Here is a 15,546-nt window from a genome sequence, read left to right as displayed (position 1 = left end):
ACTTTACGCCAACAGATTGAGGGGTTAAAGACTACATTACCACTCATTAATCATGGGTTTTTCCTTCAACGAGGACTGAATCAACCCATTTGATATGAACAGCCCACTGTTTGAAATATGAATGTAACGCCCAGTATGACAGCTGTATTACACCTGGTTAAATCACATGCCACATTAAAAATAACCAACTGGCTTGTTTGTAAAGATGTTATTGAAAATGGCAGGTTTATTAGAGTTTCACACTGATGCATGCAGATACAGGGGTTGGACATAATAATGTGAACACCAATGAAATATGTAACATTTCTTTATTAATAAGGTGTTTGCAGTCAATACAGCTTCCAGCTTTCTTGGAATAGAAACTTCTGAATAACTTCTAGTGGAATTCTGTACCATTCATCCAGCAGAATAACGTCTATTTGCTTTAGCGAGGTTGGAGCAGGGAAGCTGCTTCTACACTTCTCTCCAAAACTTCCCGCATTGGTTTGATGGCCAGGGCAGATGTTGAAGTTCATACTGGTGCTCAAAAAAAAAACACTGTTTTGGTTGTTTTAACTGTTTGTCTTCATTGTTTGGAAACAACATTTGGACCTAGGATGCACCTGATCACTAATGCCCCTTTTCCACCAAGGCAGTTTGAGTGCTGGTTTGGAGCCGCAGCCTAATTTAAAATCAGTTCTCTCTTTTTTGACACCCAAAGCACCGGCTCTGAACCAGGAAAAGTGGTTCTTAAGTAGAACCAAAACATTGCTGGTCTAGACTTAAGAACCGCTTGCGTCAGGGGCTGGGTTACTGTAACCAACAGGACAAAAGAGAACGTCGTTAGCGCCATTTTTATATAATTTTAAGTTAGGATTTGCCGTGTTTAGATGCCAGTGTTGGTTCACAAACCATGAGCATTAACAGTAAAGCAACATCCATCATTGTTGTGTTTGTCGTATAACTTTGTATACAGTGACGCAAGTCTTGGCTCTGTGATGGCTCTCTAGGCCATGGAAAGGCAAACCGGTTCTTGGAACCAACTTTGAACCAGCACCAGCACTAGCTCTGAACCAGCACCCGGTTCTTTCTGGTGGAAAGGGGGCACTAGAGATCTAAATACTTGCTGGCAGCAACACGACCATGTAGGCTAATTGTGGAGCCAGAAGAATTCCAAAATATAGCTGCCCAAATCTTCACAGATCCACCCCCATGTTTGACAGCTGGAATCAAATCAAATCAAATCAAGACAGTTGTATCTTTCCTTGGGGGTTCTCCATACATAAACACTACCTTCTGTTGGGAATAACATGAATGATGATTCATCAGACCATATCACTAGTTTCCAGTCTTCAGCTGTCAAGGTTCTATGATCATGACACCATGTTTTTCTTATATTTGCATTGGTGTCTGTGATTAATGGTTTAGCAACTGCAACTCTTCCATGGATATTGGCTTTATGAAGTTCTCTGTGGACTGTTTTTGTGGAAACAGGGTCTTTAAGGTGGTTATTAAGTTCTGCTGTCAATTTTGCTGCAGTAGTTCTGTGTTGTTTGGACACAATCCTTCCTTTATTTGACTATCCATATCAAAATGGTTTGATTTTGGTTCAGTGGTCTTCTTAGCTGCTGAAGTCCTGCCATGCTTTGTATACGTAGTCATAATCACGGTGATTGTTGCTCTTGAAACACCAAAGAGTTGGACTGTAAAGGTTGCAGATGCTCCTGCTAAATGGGCTCTACCAATCGGTCTCCTTTGGAAGTCTGACAAGTCACCAATTTCAACAAAGTCTTAAACTAACCACTGCTGAGCACAACTTGTTTTATACTGACATACAACCTAGACAAACTATATCAACAAAAAATAAATATATGAAATTCACAACATTTATTTTTTCCACAGTAGCCCACACAAGTCATATTAACCCCATAACAATACCTCCGTGAAGTTGGCACCCCATAAAAAGAAATAATCACCAAAACTATGCCATTCCTTTGTGCTGATTTGTGCCGCAAAAACGAACGTTTGTGCTGGTTTGGTGTTTGAGATATTAAACATTATTTTTTGACCATGTGACGTCACTTCGCCACGTCACTTCGCCACCCCACATCGCCCAAATCGCTCAAAACCGGCTTAGTTAGTTTGTGCTCGATTTGTGCCCATTTGTGCCTTTAAAACAAACACTGTATCTGTTTTCCTTCCTGAGACACTGTATAACCAAAATATTTTCGGGAACTGTGACGTCACTCTCCAACCCAGTTCGTCTAAATCACACAAAACTGGTGTCATTCGTTTGTGCTCGATTTGTGCCGGTTTGTGCCGTTGAAATGAAGTATGTTTATAAAGTATATTTCCCCTTCTTAGAAATAACAAAAACAATTTGGAGCTGTGACGTCACTCTCCACACCTTGCCGTCCAAATCTCTCCAAACCGGTGGCGTTCGTTTGTGCTCGATTTGTGCCGGTTCGCGCTGCTAAAATAAACATTGAATCTTATTCCCTTCCTTAGAAATAACAAATACAATACGGGACAGTGACGTCACTCTCCCATACATGCTTTTGTTGCCATAAAATATGCATTGCTGTGCATACAAGCTTCGTTTGTCATGGCATAAAATGTTATACCATTACGTTCGTTTTTGCGGCACAAATCAGCACAAACGAATGGCATAGTTTTGGTGATTATTTCTTTTTATGGGGTGCCAACTTCACGGAGGTCATAACAATGGGTGTTCACAGTATTTTGTTCAACCTTTGTATTTACTTTTGCCTTGTTTATAATATAGATATTTTTTCAGGTGTTGATAAAGCTGGAACAACTTAAGTAATAATGAAGAGTGTAGTGTACTGGAACACTTAAAAATAGGGCCTTTTTAATCTTATCAAGTCCAAAGACAATTTTACAGCCATTTCTTATCTGTCTTCGAAACATCATCTTTTTTGACCAATTTCTAGTATTCAGGTCTCTAATCATTCAAATTCTTTTAATACAGGCAGACCTAAACAGTGGGCAAAGCATAGAAATAATTTTGTTTTTGCATTACAAAGACTTGACTTGACGATATCTGAATATTCTATGAGGAAATGCTCTAGACTCAGTTCATTTCATAAATTGAAAAAGCACACATGGCCATAAACCATCTACTATCACAGAAGAAGGAAATTTAAGTAGCATGGCAGATGAGCAAATACAGGTCTTTTCTAGTAGCTTTTCTAGTAGAAAACTTAATATAACGCAGTGAATATATATTGCACTGAAATGCTCATTGTGTCCCAGTGCTTAAAAGTATGTGTTTCTGCAGGAAACTGGTGCACAGAGTTATGACCTTAAAGCTTGACCTTCAGTGTCTCAGGCTGTGACTAGATTACTGATGGTAACCATAATGTACTCAGAAAAGTGTATCTGGATAATGTGGATCTGGATAATGTATCATCAAAGACCCTGTTGCTAACTTAATTACAAGAGTATGCACATACCTGAAAGTCCTGGTCATCAATGCTAAACCTTTCTCTCAAGTTACGGAAAACAAGAGGACAATACTCCTTGAATTTAAAGTGACTTGGCATATTCTCCCTAAAAGGAAGAATGATAACACCATTAAAAAACAAAATTAAGTGTATGTAACACCATAAAAACGTGTCTCTAAATCAGAGCACAAATTGAAATTAAAAACAGTCAATTTAACTCACTTGTTAAACAAGTGGTTGTCCACCTTGATCTTCGAATAAGCCTTGAAGTCATCAGGCATAAGCATGATGGGGATTTGAACATGACTCAATTCATTTATCTAAGAAGGCAAAAACACAACACAAACACTTTAAATCATTGGATTTTGATCAACTTTACTAAGATTTTGTCATAATAAATGGTAATGCGTTTTTATAACACAATGTTAAATGATGTCATGTCATAACCTATTTTTCGTTTAGATTTTTATATACAAATCTATTTTGTAATGGGTAAAAATGTGGACAAAGATAAAACAAATCAAAGTAATTAAATTAGTAAATATTAATACATTAAATATGTAATATCAAATATTCCTCAGCTCCAGTTATATATAGGACATCCCATGGAACTTGGTTACTTTGCTTTGCTAGCAAGGTTACTTTACGTTTGCAAGCTGATGCATTCACTATATGGCCAAAGGTTTGAAGACACATGAACATAACACGCATATGTGGGTCACAAAGCTGTCTGTTGCCACAGAGGTCCAATCACACAATTGTACAGGATTGTCTTTGTCCTCTGTTCCAGCATGACAACACCACTGTGCACAAAGAGAGGTCAATGAAGAATGAAGACATGGTTTGCAAACTCCCTGGGTTCCTTGTTGGATATCAGTACCTGATCTCACCGATGCTCTTATGACTGAATGCACAAATCCCAATAAACACACTCCAAAATAAAGTGGAAAGCCTTCCCACAGAAATCAAGGTTGTTCAAAATCAGCATAGTGGGAAATAAATATTGACTTGAATTCAAAAACACAGAGGTTTGCAAAATTCTGCCCATACATACTGAAGTTTATAGAACACAATTACCAAAAAAAATTACTTCCATTTTTCCTGTTGCTGAGGTGATGTATGATCCCACTGAAGAAAAAAAAGACATTATTTTCTCACCTGAAAGAATGTTCAGGTAGCATCTTCACATTTTCCCCCTAGTGGGTAATAAACTGTGGTACAGTAGATATTACCACTTGACCTTGGACAGGTAAAAACCTGTCCATATTTTTCTGGTACAGACCAAGTAAGAGTAAGAGTAAGTAAGTCAGAGACAAGTGAGTAAAGCAAACAAATTTGCATTATATTTAGACTAAAGCAAACATTGCTTCTACACCGCTGGGCAGTTTATCATCTATCTAAAGTTTAACATGGATAACAATGGTGCTGGAAAAGGTATATAGACCAACCTCCAACAACTGCAGCATTGTTAAAGCCTGTAGCATGCTCATGTCTATCAGAACCATGATATTCCTCTATCTGTCAGCTCAGGCTTTATCAGAGGACAATTTACAAATCAAGAACTGGAGTCCTGAAACCCCCCACAGACAGACAGACAGACAGACAGACAGACAGACAGACACACACACACACACACACACACACACACACAGTGTAAAGTGACAGGCACAATGACAATGTGAGTGATGATTCCACCAGAAGGATAGTCAGAAGGCGATGTCTCCGTTTAAACAATGCACCATTTTACTATTAAAAAAAAATGTATTCCTTGTGGAACTACAACCAGCGTTCCACAATATCTTCCACAATAAGATCACAGTGCTCCAGGCAATGAAAAGTTGTAAAAATGTGACAGAATTTCAGTACTTGTGCGGAAATGTATGTGACTCAGTGGATCGGTCACGTTCTACTTAGTGGAAAAGTAAAGAACCTTCTTTAAGAAATCGTTTAAAGGTCTCATACAGTAGATAATACTAAATCAGCTACTTTGTGCACAATTTATTCTTTCCTATAATCCAAATCATCCTCAGGTATCGACTCGATAATTGCCTAAATATGATGTGTTCTGAAATTTTGCTGTTAAAAAACCCTCAGAAGTCATCTGTCCACCAAAAATCTCACAACGTGTTTCCTTCTCACATTTTTTCTATCACAATATAACAACTGAACCAACCAGCTTCTGATATTTTTTTTCTGCAGCGTATACAAGACCAACATTATGGATATCAGGTCACCTGATATCACACTTTTCCCCAACCCCAAAGGCACTGGTGATACTATAGTATCAACAATACTTAAGGAAGATGGCATAATACCAAACATTTCAAAAGCCCACTGTTCAGAATTCAACACTGTCCACATTGATGACCTCCTCCACCCCCATAATACTTTAAAGGGTCTACAATAACAGTGGACTCAGGTCCATGACAAATTCCTGTGTATGCCTGTGTAGGGCAATAGAGCTCTCATGTGTCACTGGAAAGAATTAATGTACATTTGGTTGGCCCTTCAGTGCTAGATTTAGGTGGATAAGTCATAGAACAGGCCAATGATTTCCAAGAAGTGTCTATTTGTAGGTCATAATGCTAAGGCAGACACTAACAATAGAAACTGTGTGAACTTTTGCAGGGCATCAACACCACTGTCAGACCTCTATTTTTTTGAAAATCTAATTAAACCCGGTTTTGCACTTTTACCACCGCTAACATTTCCTCAACATGTTGTGAAGCTCTTTTATTCCTCACTTCAGGAATAGGTAATAACTGGGACAGCATTGTTCATTTCAGTATTTTGTCTAGTTTAACACAATTTAAGAATCATTACTTGACTGAGATACTTCAATAAAAATGCAGGACATATAAAATCATAAAATGAAAACATTGATCTCTGTTGGTGAAAGTACAGAAAGCTGGGATTAAAACAGGCACAGCAGAAAAAAGACATGGGATGGCATCATTAGCAAAGTGTGTACCTATCGTTAGGTATTACAACATTGGCCTTTAATTTAATCTACCTGTTTAATGTAAAATCATCTGCTAAGAGCACCCTACTGATATGTCATATATAAACTCATATAAAAAGTTCAGATAACCAAGTTTAATTCATTAATATCAGAAAAAGCACTCTGCGAGTGGGGAATATTAATCACATCTTGTGACAACATGTAGGGCCAGGGAAAGGTAAGAATTTACTACAAGATGTGAAATGAATTAAATGAATATCTATTGATGCTTATAATGCTTACAATCAGGTACACCTCAGGAATAAGTAGCATAGAGTATAGTGAAAGTATGTCTAGCTAAATCTGAGACCTTGAACTTTTGAGAAAAATTGAACACATCAAGTTGAATCACCGGGAGGAGAGTGTGTAAAGTGAAAGTGTCTAATGACAGGAGTCACTGATTCAAATTAGTCAGTGAAAACATATCGGTATTTATGGAGAATTTTACTATCAGTGGATCTCTAGTTTATTGGCCTGCAGCTATGTTCCACTTCATTTCAGCACCGTAGTGCAAACTCAGCATTTATCTCTCTACACATATCTTGTGCGCCACGTTTCATACGACCACTTCCTGTTTGTCTCCATGGCAGCAGAGTCAAGTCTTCCTGCTCTTGATGTCAACAGTACAGGAAACCAAACGCACAGGGTGCATATATATCTGAGCAAGATATGTGCTAAAATATAAACTAGAGTTTGAAATGCAACTACTTTGTACATCATATTAACGTAAACTCTTAATGCACACACACCACAGAGGTGTTTAGAATAATAAGAAAAGCTAACACTGTAAAATAACACACACAAAGTATGACACACAAACACACAAAATGCTGTCATTTTAAACAGGAATTCTGTTAAAAATGTAAAAGATAAAGTGTCAAAAAGGTACACAAGAACCTTCCCCAAGGAGGATTTTACTAAAGTTCTCAAATAGGCAGAGCTTTCCGATGCTTCTCCTAACTACCTGTTTAAGGCTTCATAAACAAAAGGTACACTTTATCTTCACTAATCACATTTCAGCAATGGGCTTTTATCAACATATGTGCTGGAAATGATGTAGTGTAATGAATATAATAAATTGCATGTACAGTATTTCTACACATAAAAAAATGTTTTGTGCACAGTTTTAGTAATACCCTTGTTAATGCGCTCGTTATTACAGGCAGTAACTTGCATAGGCTGATTCAGAAGCAAAATATCATTCTTCTTACAAATTCAGTGACACTGTTGGACAGGTTTACTCAAGGTGACAGATACAAAAAGACTGTGTCCAGTCGGTCATTTTTTGGTTTGTAGGATGTCCACACTTTGATGACTTTCCTACAAAATAAACTGACACATCTGCGCATCTTAAACTGCTCCATCATGAAAACTGTAATAAATATAGCTAATCCGTTTCTCCACAATGTCGGACATAAAGAATATGTTTTTTGGCGATAAGACAGGCTGGCTCTTCACCAAGCATGAGGACACTTGTTATCTCTTCTGTCTAGAAAACTAAATTTACAAAGGAAAAAACTCTTCAAATTGTCTATGGACTTTCAGACAAACAGTTTTGTTCCTTTTTGAAAGGGCCCCTTTTATAGATCCTACTTGTGTTTGGTTGCATGTTATTATTTTATTGTTGATCTGTGCAGAAAAAGAGAGCGGGGTTGTGTAGATCTTGATGCTATTTAAAGATTTGTAATTACCTGTTAATTAAGCACCATTTTGGCCTTCAGAAATTTTAGGCAGATAGCCATTAATAGCCATTAACACCCTCCACTTGAGTATCAGTGGCTACGAGTGAATCTGGATGGAGTCTGGATGAAAACCTTTATTCTCTCTCTCACACTTTCAGCGTGAAGCAATAAAAAATTACATTATAGTTCACTTTGGATAAAAAAGAAAAAAAAAAAACCCTTGACCCAATAAACGATTTTTCCATTCATTTCGGATGAGCCGTAATTATATACGTAACAGGCTGATGTTTTATCGCATCTATCCATAAGTGGTATTTGCTTTGTAATTAAGAAACTTTAAATCCCCAAGTAAATAAATGAAATACTGCTCCACACATATCAGTTTGTTTTTTATATCAATACCTGCACCATTCAATGGATAATGAGTAAGCTATTCTTCAAGTTCAAAAGAACCTAGCAAAACATAGTATGTGTTTGTGTAACCTAATGGACTTTCGCTTTTCTGGAAGGAGGCCAATGCGCAAAGCCCAAAGGTCGAGTATGAGACTTTTTCTTTGTCTTCCATCATCCATCAAAAAGGCGAGCAGTAAGACATTTTTGCTGTAAATACAGATGTTGGATGTTATGCAACACTTGCATTTAATAATTTAAGGCCTATTGTTTAGTCTTTTGCCTAAAAGAAAGTCTTGCAGCAGGCTTTTGTGTTAGTCTTGCCAAAATGTAGCATGAACCAAAACTTAAAAACAGTTTGCAGAGTAGAAAAAAATCTAATGTACAGCATCATTTATGATAGTACTCAGTTCTGCGTTATGAACGATAACCAAACAGTGTGATAACAGCGTTGAAATTTATATACTCAGTAGCAGCCAATAATATGGCTGCAACACAATTCATAAACATGTAGATACAAATCTTCACATCAATGTTAATGTTAACCTCAGAAAAATGTGATCTCAGTGAGTTTGACCGTGTCATCATTGGTGCCACATGACATGGTATAATTAAGTCGGGAACTACTGATGATAATGCAACAGTCTCTACATTTTACAAAAAAATAAATAAATAAATAAATAAAAAGGGCATCCTGTGACTGGCAGTTCTAAAAAAAAAAGTCTTTTTTGATACGAGAGCAGAATAACCAGACTGCATTAATGAACAGATGTATAGGTGTTTCTAATAAAGCGGCAGATGTGTGTATATTTTAAAGCTACATTTGATTTTGCAAGCAACAAACTGAACGTGGGTTTTCTCGGTTTTATGCAATAAGGAAATTTTCTAAACAATCAATTCCAGTAAATTCCCTGCACCAGTCAGAAATGGCTTGTCTGAGATCAGCAGTCTATACCATCCTAACATTCTCTACCCACTTGTGTCTGACTCTCTTAAACCCTGCTTTGAAGCAAATGAAAGAAAAAAGAAAGTTACAACTGTTTCAGCTTCTAGCACAGATAAATCAGCAGAACAACCAGGAGTCTAGCAAGCTGCATTGTTACTAAAAGAAATAGCAGTGAAATTACGCCTTGTGTTTGCATAAACATATCAAAGTAGAAATACATGAATGCGTAATCTTTTTCCTCTTTAAAGCAACAAAGAAACCATACTAACAACATGTGGGGGGGAAAAAGCAGATAAGCTAATTCATTAGCCAGAAACAGTGCAAAAAATAGGAATAAAAAAAACAACACAGTTCATATAGCTTCATTACATGGCATTTCTGCAGAAGTATTACTTTGTCCTTTGGCTCAGTCACCTCCAAAAATATTGGAACAGCAAGGACAATTTGGTTGACAAGATAATTTTAGCTTTCACTTCTTGATTTTTCACATCCTAAATGTCTTAAACAGCTTATGATAAGTTGTTTCATCTATGTTTGAATTTGATATTAGTTTCTAGGCAGCCAAAGTATAGAAGCGTTCACCTGCCTAGTGCACAATGACACAAATAGCCGGCTACAAAAAGTTAATATCCGACTTTCCGGCTCCGCCAATAAGCAACCCAATAATTAAAACAACCTCTTATTATGGAGCCAAATTTACTACTTAATTGAGGGATCTGTTTACTGGTTTTTGTATTTTGTGGTGGCTAATATCTTTTTTAAAGAGAAGTTAAACATTTTTGGAAGTTCCATACTCCATACTCCAGTTCTGTATCATGTATAGCAACTTCGGACTGATTTCTAATACAAGCTAATGTAAACCTGACTATTTTGCCCAATGCTGGCTATTTCTAGAAGCTACTTATGCAATCCAGACACACGGGGCATCCCTCATGCCGGAAAAGACTGTCTGGGAATCATGGGAACGAAGAAGAAAAACAGATTACGAGGGAGCAACAAAAACAGCTTAACTCTCACTACACACTAAACTACCCAAAGCATTTGATCACTTTATCTCCCTGTTGTATTTAGGCTGGTGTTCGTACACCTCCATAAAAAAATGCTTTTACTATGAAAATGCATTTTAACTGCAAGGATCAATAAGATGTCATTTAGGATTTAGCATTTTCACGTCGTGTTTCAACCAACACAATTAGTGTTTAAAGCCCCAGGAGATGTGATTCAAGATCTGTAAATAAGTAAACATTTAGCAACAGTGGATTAAATAAATGTATCCCACTAACTTGAATTTACTTATTAAATTAATTAACAAATCAAAAATCAGTCAGATCATATAAGGACTGAATGTAGTGTCTCCCCAGCAATGTAACAAACTTGTCAACGGTGCTAGATCTAATAGAATATTTAGTGTCCTTTGTCTATACTGAATTAATATACAAGATTAAAGATCTACTGCATTATGGATATGATGATCTAGCAAAGACTAAAGCTACTTTATTTATTCCCTCATCCCCTGCACTAGGTCAAAATTCTCAGTGTTCTTCCTCATCAGTGACCCATCATCTTGCAATTTCCCATCAAATTCATTCTGACCCTATAATTACTGGGGTTGATACGTCTGCGTTTACTTCACAGCACGGTTTACATGCTTGTGTCTACGTCTATCTATGTATACACAGCAAACCGTATGTCTGAAGCTTTTTCAGCAACCGCTGCCGTGTTGTATAAAAGGGCAGTAGTTATGAATAGGTGTGAACTAAAACACTATATAGCCACAAGATGTTCAAAATGACCAAAATGGAAATACAGAAAACCCTCAAGGTTATTTTATAATCAAAATTCAGCAGGCTTCATCCTCCTCATGTATTGCTACTACTTATTTGTCTAATTTTTTTATCCATAGCGAGTAAGAACACACAACAGCATGCATAATTCATCAGGGTGATAGAAGGTGGGCAATGAAAGAGCACTAAAGGATCACTAAAATGAGGGTGCAAGAAAACAGCTACAGTCACCGGCATCCGTGCCAAGACAGCGCGAAAAATGTGTGTTAAATGATGCCATCTTCAAGAGATAAATAAAGCTTTGTATTTCAGTCCATAAGGCATTTTACTCTCCAAATTCTTAAACTCCCACTTTGCAAGACATCCAGAAACATCAATGCTAAACTGTAGTACAACTCATTTCTGTCAAGAAAGACAAAAATATCATATAAATCATGTTTTTTTTTTTTAAATCCATAAAAAAAGCATTCTAATAATTCAGTGACCTCTTGTTAACAAAATAAAATGCTGAGAGGAGGAATAAACATCTGCCAGTTGAATAAATTGTAAATGCTAATCAGTACAAACAATGCTAGCACAGCTACATAATTATGGAGTATATTCACCGAGTTGCCTTTTTATGAAGCACTTTACTATGCTTGAAGAACACTTTCAGTAAGATGAAGAGCTCATTCATATCAAAAGGACTTAAAAACATTTACCATGGGGAACGTTTCAAAAACACACAAACACATTGCATATAGTTTAAAAATACACAATTTAAAATATTAAACTTAAACACTAGCTATAGATTGAGCATTATAAAACTCATCGGTGTTAAATGACATACAGGAAACACTTTGGTAAGAAATAATGCACCAAAATGCCCTTACAGGAAACCATATGCTTACTCATTTGTGCTTGGAACTAATATAAAAAGAGGACATGAAATACTCAGTAAACTTACCAGAAGTCATAGGGACCTGTGCTCTAATGTTTTCAGTGTGATTAAGAATTTAAGTTTTAATTATTACTTTTATTAAGTATTCAATTAATTACTTAAACACAAACATTTAAACCGTTTTTTTTAAAACCCTGAGGTATTGACTGTACCTCAGATAAAAGACTTCCCTTTTTAGAATACAAATACTGTAAGTAGTGTTTATATAGTAAAACCCACTCTAATGGACACACTGTACCAGATACTGTGGTAAAATAAGATCAAAATCTTTAAACTATGTAACGTGACATCCAAAAAAGCGCTAACTACGACTATGCCTGAATCCAACATACCTTGCTACTATATATGCTAAATTTATTATGGCTATAGTTTACAGACGAATACATTTGAAGTTGATTGAACTTTATGATTATATATCTGTAGTGTTCAGAGTAAATCGAACATCTCAGAGTGCTTTGTTGGTTGCTAGGTAACAGATGCAAAATTGATTATTGACTAGTATGGGAGAGATAAAAGTGGTGATGATGTGAAAAAATCAAATATGAATCCTCAGGTAAGATATGATTTGCTTGATATTTGATTCACTAAAAGGTATTTGATCTTATCAAAGGACTACCACAGCCTGTAACACAGCCACAGGTGGATGGATAGCTGCTCAGAAATCAGCTGTATAGGACACACAGAGCTGCAGGTAGAGGCTGAAACACTTTCACAAGTTGCAGCAAGAGAAACCATAACTGCAGGTAATTTATGAACTTATAAAATAGTGTATAAAGAACTGACTGCTGAATAATGATTTACACGTGAGAATTATAAGCACTCTTTTGAAGCAAGCTATATGATGTGTTATAAACTTGTCACAGACATGTTACTAGCCTTTTATTGACATTAAAATCTGAAAATTATGATTTCATTTTTACATTTAGAAACAAATGATCAATTTGTTAGTATGTGTGGAACACTATGTGCTTTTCATTAAAGATTTGATACCTCAATTGAGTCATTCATAAAACATCTTACATATACATAATATAACCTATTTTTTTTGATCATTAATTCAGCTGACCTAAACAAAAAAGCTCAGGCAAGCATTGTGATCCATCCAAATCAGAACTAACAACTCAGTAATCATGTATATAGACAAAAAAAATATTTTTTTAGCTTAAGAACACACATTTTAAATCAGTAGGCTGGTTTTTCTACGATAAACAAAAGTAAAATAGTGCATGCTGAGAATGAGAAGAAGGAGAGCGCGCCGAGAAGCTCTATGTTATTAATAATGCTTACACTATGTATTTATCATTATACAACAAAATGACCCATCACGAAACCAAATGCTAACAGTCATAGTCTCTGCTAAAAATACTGATTCGTTTGTAACTGATCTGTGGATAAGAATAGAACAGCAGATAAAATTGCACCTAGAATGTGTTGCTGGGGTGCAAAAATAAATTCTCAGCAATGTCTAAAGAAACTAATTTTGGACACCCGAATACCCAATTCTGAGGAGAATTGCCTGCCTAGTTCAAGGATGGAAATCTATGCTAACTCTTATAAACCACTGTTTAGAACAATAGTAAGCAGAAAACCTGAATGCAAATGACCACAAGTTCTATCACCACTGACATTTACAATATACAGTGCATTTGCCTTTTATTATCTACCTGTTCATTATCGTAACCTGATCAAGTTCCTTACTCCAGTGGTTCTCATCCCTCTTTGTGTCTGATTCGGACTCCCTAAAAATTTCTTCCCCGGTTCAGATTCCCGAAATCATACCATAACCTCGGTTTTCCACTAAGGATGCATGAACTGCAATGAAAAACTGTGTAACTTGTTTGTGTAATCTGCTCTTGGTGTGTAATCATGTTACATCACTACCTCATGCTGACACGTCTAACACGTTCTTACAAGTGTGGAGTAAAAAATGGTCAACAAACACACAGAAGAACATGGCATTGCTTGACCAGAAGTAAACAAATAAAACCATGCAACAACTGCCAAACTTTCTAGATCATTCATGTCTTTTTCTATCACCTTCAGCACTGAATGAAAATGTCAACAAACCAGATTCATTGTAAAACACTTCACAGAACACTTTTCCGTAGAAATCAGAACAATTAAGGGATTATATTATATGTCATTTGATGTGGGAAGACTTGGAAACACCAGCTTGTACTGTGTGTATGTATTCCTGTTGCATGGAACGACACGACAGCATCAACTATCCAAAACAGGAAGCATCACACAACCACAACAGTTTCTAGTTAGCAACTTAATAATAACATATAAAACTCATTAATCTGTTACAGTAGAGTCCCTGATGATTCAGTACTTACCGAGTGGTTGACTCCCCACATCAGTACACTAAGCAGAGGGTCGCTGGCTCGAAATAGCTTCACTTTCTGAGCCACGAAATGTTTTTTCTTCGTTTTCGTTTTGCTCGCCAGCGATGCAGCCATGCTACTGGCCGTGGCCATGTCACTTTGTGCCGCAAGGAATTAAATTTCACACCCAGTCCTTTTTTTTTTTTTTTTTTCTTTACACCAACGCCTCAGAGTTTCTAACTGTCTCTCAGTTAATTGGCACTTGGCATAGCTGTCCAACCCAACTCACCACCTCGGATAATCTCAGCTATTCACACCTAATAGCAAGCTGCAGAGACAGTAATTCATAAAAATAAATTATTCTGCTTTAATAAGTAACTCTGTTTAGTATCTAAAACAAGTCGCGAGTTATATTTCCAAATAAGAAATAGAACTCCAGCTATGGGCCAATAACTACTTACCAGCGAGACAGTTTAGCTAGCTGCCTGGCTAGCTACCAAGCTTCTACATCAAATTAAGCTTAAGCACACAAATTTAACGCGAGACGAGTTAAACGAAATCTATCGCTACAAGGACGTGCAGCCGAGCAGAAATCAAGCGTGCACTTTTTCATTTAAAACGGTGTTACGTAGCAACTGGTCGAGTCGGCGCTATACTGTTAGCATGTAGCTTAGCATAACCGAGGAAGAGTCAGCGTTGACAAGCTGGCTAGCAAGTTAGCCGACAGCTGAAATTATTCTCAACGCCTTCTCGTTGATGATTGTCTGTCCAGTCCAGTCCAAACGGCAGGTTAAAAATAATTTCCTAAAAAATCGCGTCCCGTGTCTTAAAATGTATCCGTCGTTATGCAGCTAAAAAAAATCAGTTCGTGTAACTGAACAGTTAGCTAGCGTTTCCGGCACCGCTCTGCTCTGCCCACTGACAGGCCACGTCCCAATCCGCGCTGTACTCTCTGTACACGTGCACTACTAACGGTATTAAATAGTGACATCAACAGCCAGTGTAGTGCATGTTACATCCGAAACAGCGC

The 15,546-nt window shown here is 36.9% G+C and overlaps 1 protein-coding gene across 2 annotated transcripts in view; it reads right to left on the bottom strand.

Annotated features, from left to right (window-relative positions):
• Window positions 1-15,445, bottom strand: part of pip4k2aa (phosphatidylinositol-5-phosphate 4-kinase, type II, alpha a) — a 28,237-nt gene extending 12,792 nt beyond the window's left edge. Inside the window, exons 1-4 of one of the 2 annotated variants that reach the window (XM_060861329.1) lie at window positions 14,978-15,445; window positions 14,529-14,844; window positions 3,669-3,766; window positions 3,456-3,552 (exon numbers count right to left, since the gene is read on the bottom strand). In XM_060861329.1, the coding sequence (XP_060717312.1) occupies window positions 3,456-3,552; window positions 3,669-3,766; window positions 14,529-14,669 (336 nt within the window). In that variant the 5' untranslated portion in view covers window positions 14,670-14,844; window positions 14,978-15,445. Of the gene's footprint in view, window positions 1-3,455; window positions 3,553-3,668; window positions 3,767-14,528 lie in introns of both variants that reach the window. The other variant, XM_060861328.1, reaches the window with a different exon arrangement.
• Between the last annotated feature and the right edge of the window lie 101 nt (window positions 15,446-15,546).

Source organism: Tachysurus vachellii, chromosome 25, assembly GCF_030014155.1.
Source record: "Tachysurus vachellii isolate PV-2020 chromosome 25, HZAU_Pvac_v1, whole genome shotgun sequence".
NCBI lineage: Eukaryota > Metazoa > Chordata > Actinopteri > Siluriformes > Bagridae > Tachysurus > Tachysurus vachellii.
This window is presented reverse-complemented; position numbering and strand designations above follow the sequence as displayed.